We start from the raw sequence: 10,221 nt of genomic DNA, 5'->3' as shown, positions 1-10,221 counted from the left end.
AGACGACCCAGCATGATCAGTCTGTCTGTCTGTCTGTTTCCAAATGATGAACTTCGCTTATTAAAGCAAGGGTCTTCAACGTTTTCAGGCCAAGGACCCCTTAGTTGAGAGAGAGATGAGGACGACCGAGAGAGAGATGAAGCAGGGACTGCCACAACCTTTTCATAGATTCCATATAGTTTCATGGTGTGACAGCACAATCATCGGTGTATTTTGGATTCATGTCAATTTGTGTTTTCAGATATTTAACCACTTGAACTGTCAATACTTCACAAACTTGACCTTTCACTCTGTAATTAGTCGTCTTTTCCCCCTCTACAATCAAAGCTCTTTGCCAAAAATAGCAGATCTACAAGCTGCGAGGCGGTGTGAGCTTGTAGATCTGCTATTTTTGGCTAAAGTTCTCAGAGTAAGGACACTAGGGTTCAAGTGATTAATATAAAAAAGAAGGGAAAAAATCTATCACACAACAATTTGGAGGACCCTCTATAGTAACTCTGAGGACCCCCTAGGGGTCCCGAACCCCCTGTGGAAGACCATTGTATTAGAGCATCCTTAGAGGGAGGGCATCGTTGTAGGGATTAACCCATTTAGGGCTGAGGCCGATTCTAAAAACGCCTTCTAAATCCTGACGTAGATTTTCTGAAAAACGTAAAAAGAAAGAAAGTTGCTATACATAGCAAAGGGGGTTCCCTTCTTGACAAGTATAGTTACAAATAGGGGTTCCCGTCCTAAACAGGTTTAGTGCTATACTTTGTTACGGTACCTATTAAGCACCTCAGCCCTATGTATTGCACTCTGTCACAGGATGAATGGCGGAAATAGAAGATCTACAAGCTCATCACGCATAAGAAAACAATTGTGTAAAAAGGTTCACCTATAACGGCGTGTCCAGAATAGGGACTCCAGGGTGGGAGTGGTTGGTTAGGTCAGTGTTTCTCAACCACTGTGCCTGGGGACCTTTGGTGTGCCCCTGAGAAGGGTTAGGGTTAGGGTGCCCCTTGAAACTGCTTGAAAGCCAGTATTGTATTTACCATTTAAAAAATGATTTAAACTAGTGAAAACAGCCGATCTACAAGCACACAACGCCTCGCGGTGCGAGGCGTTGGGCGTTGGATTCTTGGGACATGAAAAGTGTGCCCGTGCAGAAAAAAGGTTGAGAAACACTGGGTTAGGTAGATTAACTAATATTTCTGGTTTTGCTGTTTACTATGGCCATGTACACACATTTGAGGCACATGCTTTATGCTTTACCTGGGGCAGGGCTGTATTAACCATTGGGCCGATGGGGCCATTGCCAGGGGCCCTTGGCTCTCAGGGGCCCTTGGGGGAACTGGGCCGCATGGTCATTGAAATGTACTAAAATTAAATGTATATGTTAATTAAAAATCAAATGTGTGGGCCCCTCCTCTGTTGTCTACAGGTTAGTACGCGTTTGGAGGGAGGGGGGGTTATGGTGGAGGGTGAGGGGGCCCTAAAAAAATGATAGGCCAGGGTCCCTCGCGGGGGTTAATCCGTCCATGACCTGGGGGGAGACGGGGGGGTAAAACAGCATCCAATTCGTATCCTAAAGAAGTCACATGTTTTGAAGAGGCGAGCTTGCTCTAAGCTTGTCTTAAGTCTGTCCTTAAGCCACAGAGCAAGCTTGCCTCTTCAAAACATGTGACTTCCATAGTGAATTAATTGGATGCTGCTTTACCCCCCCGCCTCCCCCCAGGTAAAGCCTAAAGCATGTGCCTTAAATGTATGTATGCGGCCTGTGAAATCACATGCGTAAGACTTTCACGTTCCCCTGTGCTACAGAGCAGACTATGTTGTGAATAGGGATGGGACGATATGAATGTCATGTCACGATTATCGCGAAAAAATAAATTGGGATTTACGATATTATCGCGATAATCGAAATATCCCCAACACCCATTATCCTGGGGCGGAACATTTGGCCAAAAAATAGCAGATCTACAAGCTGTGAGCTTGTAAATTTGGCAATTTTTTGACAAAGGGATTTGTTAGAGAGTAAAAAAAATAATAAATAAAGACTGTATCAATTACGTTATTTCCAGGTCTATTTTACCATAGAGGGTACCGGATGTGCAGCTCGCCAAATAAAAGGTGAATTGATCCCAATGCATGACGGAGGATAATTTCACGATAAACTTAATTCTCTGCGATACCATTATTGTGACCTTACGTGTTCATATGCATCAATGAATGATCATTATCAGGCTTACTGTTTCATTGTTTGTCACAAACCTGTCATGCATAAGAACATTAAATGACTCGTACTGTACAGCATGTGTTGCTGGTTCCGTTTTATTTTTTTGGCGGTGCTCCCGGAAGAGGAGCTAAGCTCCAATCCAACACGTCTATAAACCAAAGCTGACCGCTGGCTTTCTCTGTTGCTGCCCCAATCTTTGGAATAGTCTCTTAAACTACATTATGTCCTGCTCTAGAATCTGTAAAATGAAATCTAAAGACCCACATCTTCTCCCTTGCTTTTAGTTCTATTTCCCTGATTGTTTTTACTTTGTTTCTACAGTATCAGTTGAGATCAGGCATGGAATTTCATCATTTTTAGGGGCAAAGCCACTTGGCCTTTGGGGTAGTCCATTTTTTGGGGGCACAAAGGCCAAATGCCAGGGCAGGGCATCAAATAAAACAAGATTGTATTCCATTGAAATAATTAATTGGATTTAAGGGTTACATTTAATAGTAGAATATCTACGAAAACCCAGATGAGCTTGGGCTACATCACTGAGGATACGTCCCAGGTGCATCCATGCGAAGTTATTCTATTTATAGTGACTCATAGGAATAGACTACGTGACAACCAGGAATAGTCTGGTGACCACCGGAGAGACGGGTGACAGCCAGAATGTAGACTGCACCCGGGAGCAGGTTGGGTTAGCGCCCCAGCCTGTGTCACAAACCCACGGTTAGGCCTTTAGGAGGGCCATTCAAGCTGCAAGCGGAGCCTGCAGCACCACCGTTGGGCGAGGTGGAGCCTGCAGTACCATTGCGGCTCAAGAATCCACCGCAGTGGTTAGCGCTTCGCCTCACAGCTAGAAGGTCCTGGGTTCGATTCCCGCCGGGGGACGCTGTGGGTGCTGGGGGTGTGTTTCTCCCTCCGCGTCATCAGTGCCCACACCCTAGGTGTGGTGGGTGATAGGGCCTTTCTGTGTGGAGTTTGCATGTTGTCCCCATGTCTCCTAGGGTTGATACCCTCACAAAAACATGCAGTAATCCTGGTCTCAATAATGCCTCCCCCTGGCCAGCCGGGGCGCTTGATGGAGGGGAAAGGAACTGGTTGGAATAACGTGTTCCTTCCAGCGCTACGTCCATCCCGGGGAAATCCCCCCTGTTAGGTGAAAAGAAACAACTTGGACTACTCATGCATTGAAGGAAGCATGAGGTCAGTCCGTTGTCTCCCCAGGCGCGGCAGAGGGAGAGCAGAGCCCAGGATTACATAGGCAATTGGCACTGAGTGAAAATGGGTTGCAAAATCGTGGGATAAAAATTATAAAAGAAAAAAAAGAATCCACCATTCCTGAGTGAAATGTCTGGGGCTGGAGTCTGGTGCAACGCACAGGTCCTGGGCCTGTTGAGACGTAGGAGGTGCCCGGACAGGAGTCAATCCACAAAGCCTAGTCCCTCCATGCGCCAGATTTCCTCTCCCAGTCTCGGCAGAGTAGTTCCGGAGCGGTGGAGTGAATGGTCCTGTCTTTCCCTAGTGGGACTGATCGTGGGTAGCTACTGGGATGTAAGTTGGGACTTGACTTGATCAATCCTGGCTGGGTCACCCAAGTGAGGGGTATGATATTGCGAGACCGAAACCCAGATGAGATTTTTTTTGTTATCTACTGTGACATAAATAAATGTGTATTTATAATATGATGCTCAGCCCTGCACAAATCAAATATACTGGATTGGTTTAAAAATGGGGACTCAAAAAGACACTGGTGTCTACAGTACAAAAGAGACATATTGACAAGAAACAGGAGACAGTAGTACAGTCAGCTGGGATGGGGTATTAAGGCCACTGTGGCCTCAAGGCATGCCATTTTTTGAAGGGGTACAAGGCCAAACTAAGGGGCAACGACGGCCATGGCCTTCATGGCCTCCCTGAAATTCCTGCCCTGTATGTCTGAGATACTTGTTTTTAAACTTGTTTTTATCTACAGTATGATGATCATGTTGTTGATAAGGATGTCTGTCACGATCATTAAATGTTATTTGACGATGAATTATCATAGAAATAATTGCGAGGAACGGTTTCATTGTGTTTTTGGTATCAATACAGCAATTCACAATAGCAGATCTACATGCATGTGAGCTCATAGATCTGCTATTGCCACAGTTTGTTTTGAAAATGTCTGAAAATGATTTTTATTTTATTTTCTTCCTGGAAACAATTATGACGATAATGTAAAAATAATTGATCAGAAATTATCAGACTCACCTCACCGCTACTCACCAGTTAAGAGTGGGGTGGCTCAGAGTAGATGACAGAGTACAGCAACTTGCAATGGGCCTGGTGTAGTACAAGATACACTACACCACTATGATACCCAAGTACCTGTCAAAATACTTTATAAACATTAAGGATGTCCATAATTACAACACCAGAGGCAGCGCCACAGATCACTTTCAACCCAGAGTCAAAACCAACAAAGGGTCAAACTCTTTTTTCTGCTATACCAAAATGTGGAAAGCCTTACCGAAGGTCATAAAGGAGTGTGGATCACTAGCCTCCTTTAAAATTGCCCTGAAAAACCACTTACAGGCAGCAGCCGTTCGCAACTGGTAAAAAAACTAACCTAGCCCAACCCTACCCTCCCCTGCCCCTTCTTTGTATATACTGTTTGTTTAGACTTACTGTTTTCTTTTTTGTTTTTCTTTACATATCTACTGCATAGTACTGTGTTCTATTTGTCTGTCATTCAATGTTATATGAGATACTTCAATGGTTTCCAGTGGAAATAAGCTTAGTCTTTTCATGGATCTCCTTTTAGTAGACCTTGTACCAGTGCACTGTACCGTCATGAAACTGTACCTTTTCCTATGCAAACTTCTAATAAAGTCTTCAATCAATCAATCAATCAAAGATCTCAAATAATTGTGCTCAGGCGTTTATAATCATTGTGCAGGCCTAGTTGTTTCTGGTCATTCTTGATTGGAAAGCACTTTGGGTCAGTTGATGTTGCTTTTAACCTATAATATAATAATCTTTATTGTCCCTGAAGGGACATTTGTCTTCACAAGTCTGTTCAACCCAAAAAACAACACAAAACCATATCACAAAACATCACAAGACAGATCATCAGGTCCCCTCTATATTCACAGAAAACCAAACACATGGCTGGCAAATTCCTGGAATTCCCATCTGGCTGCCAGGAGTGGGAGTCGGATGGACCCACATGTCTCCACCATTACATCTATTCAAGGTTTTTTAGTGAGGGCTCTGTCAGCATCCCTGTTTTTTCGGAGCATCACGTCGATCATCCACCTTCATCTGGGACAAACGTTTTTCCGCCACCAGTTTCTCCATCCTCTTGATCTTGCGCTTGTTCCTGGGCATGGGCTTGTCCTATCCAATAAAGGCATAAAAGCCCCAAAACAAATCTTAAAAAAAGAGCGTCTGCTAAATGTCTGAATTGTAAATTTGAATGCCCATATATGGACATATCGTGTCAGTCTCTGTTGTTTAACAGTGAGGTCGCTTCTCACCCTTAGGGCGTCTTACTGGTAATAGGAAATGGGGCTTTAAAGCCTTTAGTGGTAACTTGTTAAGTGGTAACTCTCCCCCTACTTTCTTTCTGAACTGATGCCTGTGAGTGCAAGGAGCTTAGAGCAGACTGTCTGTCTGTATTCCTCTAGTCTCTCGATTACAGACTTTCTGCATTGCTCAAGTGAAAAGAGCGACCAAACTTTTCCTTGACGATGGCTAGCCAGATTGGTATTCCTCCAAGTGAGAGCAGAGAGGAGGGGGGCGAGACAACACGCCATGGAGCTGGGAAAGAAGAACTTTCATTTTCACTCTGACAACTAGTCTGTTCTTCATAAAATAAGTACTGTACTCGGATGTGTTATACTTAAAGTAAAACCAATACAGCAATTCAAAATGTACTTGAGTACAAAGAACAAAAGTATTGGAATCAAAATGTACTTAAAGTACCAAAAGTAAAAGTACCCATGAAGTAGAATGTCCTATTTCACAAGTTTTTTTAAGATGTGTAAAAGTCCTTTGGAAATGGCAGATCTACAAGCTCACAATGTGCCGTGTCACAACGTGTTGAGAGCTTGCATATCTGCTATTTCTTAAATAGCCGAAGTGCATATCTGGCTGAAGTGATTAATGCATATTGTGTAATAATAATCCAAATCACCCCTGGCCGGCATCCTCATAGAAAACCAGCACGCACGCACGCACGCACACACACACACACACACACACACACACACACACACACACACACACACACACACACAGATGGTAGCGGTTATGAGCACCTGTTTGATACTAAGTAAGGAATGTTCCGCAGACTCTCTCAACAGAGCTGGTCGTTTGAGTTGAACTGCAGCTCCAGGACAGTTTCTCACAGTTGCTATAAGACACATGATCTATCGAACCCGTCACCCATTTTCTTAACCCCATATACCCTACATATCAGGGGGTTCAACAGGGGGTCCGGCACCCTATTAGACAGTGGGTCCTCAGAGTTACTACAGGAGGCCGCCTAATCTTTGTGTGAAACGATTAATTAATTCATTTGTTTGTTTGTTTGTTTGTTTGTTTGTTTGTTTGTTTATTTTAAAGGAGTAGTTCAGCCCCAAAATGACTTTCTTTTCTATTGATTGCTCATGCCATGGACTGGAGACTTGGGTTCAATACTATTTTTTGTATTTGCTGCATTCCTAAGACAAAAAAATTAACTTTGCCCCCATTGATTACGGATCCCATCCAGAATCAATGGGGATGCATTTATTGAAATGTCTTAGGAATGCGTTAGCATGGCATGAGTAATCGATAGAAACATTTTCATTTTGGGGGTGAACTACTCCTTTAACCACTTGAACCCAAGCGTCCCTATTCTGAGGGGAACATTGGACGAAAAAAGTAGGTCTACAACCTCACAAAAGAAGTGACCGCAAGTGTCCGCAGCCCCTATATGAGACACAGAGAGCGAGTAGAAAAGCATGGCAACATTTTATATTGAGCATTATCTTCATTTGTATCAGTGAAGATAAGGTTCAAAATGGTTGAAGTCGTCCTTTAAGTTCAAGAGAAAAAAAACATGAGAAATCTAAGTATTTCTTCCACCACTAGTCTCAGCATCACGTGTTTGTGTTGGGTCTGTCCAGCCTGAGGACTTGCCAGAGCCTGCCCTTCCTTTGGTATGCTGGTCCAGCCTTGACAACCCTGGCCTCCACACAGTGAAAACCATGGCAGGGACGTGCAGAGAATGTTAGAGAGGCAGTGGCTGAAAGTCCTAAAAGGGCCTTTTGGTGGAAATATCGAAAATAGCAGACCTCCATGAAGCTCACTGCGACGCGCTGTGAGCTTCATGGAGGTCGGCTATTTTCAGTACTTGATACCACACTGAACTAAAGCATAATCAAGTGAATACTGGAGATGTGGCGTAACAGCATGGATTTCAACACATACAGAGGGCAATTCTTTCAACATAAGATGCTGAAGTTGCAGGAGAGTTTGGACTCTTGAATGCTGCCTTCAGGTATGGCATGGAAAGAGGGCATTTGCATTTTCTTTCACCATGGTGAAAACTGCATTCATGGTCTGGAGAGTGCAAGACGCTGCATTCAAGTTCAGGAGAGTTTGGACAAGGCAAATGCTATTGAATGCTGCCTTCAGGTATGGCATGGAAAGAGGGCATTTGCATGTCTTGCATTCATGGTCTGGAGAGGGCACTTTTTACAGACGGGTAAAAGGACAGGGGCTTAAGCGCCCTTTTATATCTAAGTGTGCACTTGCCAGCTCTGCACTTAGTGGAATCTGCTCATCTGGACCGACATTATGTGTGTATTTATTTATTATCTGTAAAGTATTTTGCCCTGCACGTTCACCTTGTGTCTAATTCTCCCCTTCACGCTCCCTGCCTCTGATCCTTGTCCGCTATTGGTTGATTGCAAATGTCACTCATCTGGGTTCTGAACATGATTATGTCTGGGTTGCAGATTCAGCTAAAAAACAGTGGTTCTCAATGTGAGATCCAGAGATCCTTTCTGAGAGAAATGGACCCTTAAACCCTTATGGGGTTGTAACTCTGAGAGTGTACAAATGGAACCAATGGAACGGTAAGGGTCCATTTGGTTCCATCTGTACACCCTCAGAGTCATGGGGGGTCCTTGAAATTAAGAATCACTGAGCTATAAGAATCTAGATGTGATGTAGCTAAGGTTTCTTTTTTTCTTTTCATGGAACTTTGCTCCCCTCTGGTGGTGCAACTCACAACTTTGGGTCAGTAACATCACTGTCTGGTAGAAACCTTGTACTGTAAATGTCCAAACTTCTAGAGTTATGAGGTTTTGTGTGTGACTGAAGCAGCACCTAGAATGACCTGTATGACAAGTTGAATAAAGCCAGTTGGAATAGCACGTCATAGTCTCACTCTCATGTATTAGTAACTACTCTGGAAATTCACGTTGGAACTGTTTTTTTCTGAAAACCTTTTGGAAAATATTGGAATTGTTTTTAAAGATGTGTTTTGGGGCTTTTATGCCTTTACTGGATAGGACAGTAGACTGACAGGAAATGGGGGAAGAGACACGGAGTGACATGCGGCAAAGGTCGTCCGGATCGGGAATCGGCAATGCCTATGTGGTATGTGCCTGGACCGGCCAGCAGGCACCCCTGGAATTGTTGTTTTTAATTGATGAAAGGTGAATAAATAAAAAATATTAAAAATCAAACCTCGGTTCGAAGTGAAGTGGTACATTTTTATTCTATGTGTAATCTGTGTTCTAGATATACATTCTGTGTTCTAGATCTATACTTTCTATGTGCTTTAGTTCTATATTTTTATGAATTCTGAATGAGTGAATGATTTTTTCTGGAGGGCCAAATTGGCATGTGAAGCTTGACCAATCCTCAATTGGCCAAACATGCACGGGACATGTACGGGACAGACAAAATTGACCATTCAGATGGGGGGACATGTACGGTACAGTCAAAGCCACACCTTGGAAACGGCTTTCACCGCTTAAAAAAAGAACAAAAAAAATAAAACGGGGGGATACATTACATTTACTCATGACCCCCAAAACTGGTCCATGACCCAACCAGGCGGTCCCAAACCACCACCGTGTCCTCTGGTCAGCTGCTCCACCATGACAGCGGCCCCAGTACCGGCTCACAGATGGAGCCTATGAGGACGTATGGCGCCTCTTTCTCCTGCCCGCCGTCCTCCGCTGGCGTAGGAGGAGCGCCGCCGGACAGTCCCGGCAGAGCTGGAGCGCCCGTCTTATAGGCGGGGGCGGCAGCAGGGCCTGTCGGCGACGTGTCCCGGAAGATCTCGTCCGCGACCCGGAAGCGGATCTCCTCCCCCCGGTCCACTTGGTAGAAGTGGACCGCCTCGGCCCCCCCCTTGCCGGCGGTCTCGTACAACCACAGCCACGCCTGCTTTGCCTCGTCGAAACTGGCCGGCTGCTGCAGTAAGTGCGGCGGGACGAGGATGTCTTCGAAGAAGCCCATGGTCACGTGAACCCCGTCGGGACCGCAGCGCTTCACCTTTCCCACCAGGATCTCGTCGAGGAAAGGGCGAAACACGATGCACCTGAAATGGACTTTGGTGTGGGAGGCGCCGTCGTCGCCCGGAAAAATGTAGGAGTCGTGCAGTTTGGTGACGTCGTACAAGCAGACGCAGAGGCCAACGTTGTGGACCACCCTGTTGGACAGTTTCTCGTTGAGCTCTTCCGCTATGGCGTCGTTGAGTCGTCGTTGGAAACCCTGTGGAGGAATCCGCACCGTGTCGACCATTTCTACAAGCACGAACATGATGATGATGCTGCTGGTCCTACTGGGTCACATTTCAGTTGTTCCTTTTTTATGTTATCTACATAAAATGTCAACATTCAGCCAAATCAATAATTCGCCTATACTGTATATATCCCTATACTGTGTGTATACAGTCCATATATATATGGACGGTTGATGTCAATGTCCTGATAGGCAGTGTGAGTCACCATGACTCAAACATAACC

The 10,221-nt window shown here is 44.8% G+C and overlaps 1 protein-coding gene across 1 annotated transcript; it reads right to left on the bottom strand.

Moving 5' to 3' along the window:
* Positions 1–9,334: 9,334 nt before the first annotated feature.
* On the bottom strand, positions 9,335–10,015 carry LOC308300736 (DNA-directed RNA polymerase III subunit RPC8-like; the record flags this gene model as incomplete). Its single annotated transcript, XM_080744630.1, has 1 exon — positions 9,335–10,015. One exon carries the CDS (start codon positions 10,013–10,015, stop codon positions 9,335–9,337), a length of 681 nt encoding a protein of 226 aa, XP_080600756.1.
* Positions 10,016–10,221: the final 206 nt, after the last annotated feature.

This window comes from Nannobrachium achirus (genome assembly GCF_963921795.1).
Source record: "Nannobrachium achirus genome assembly, chromosome: 16".
NCBI classification, from domain to species: domain Eukaryota; kingdom Metazoa; phylum Chordata; class Actinopteri; order Myctophiformes; family Myctophidae; genus Nannobrachium; species Nannobrachium achirus.
This window is presented reverse-complemented; position numbering and strand designations above follow the sequence as displayed.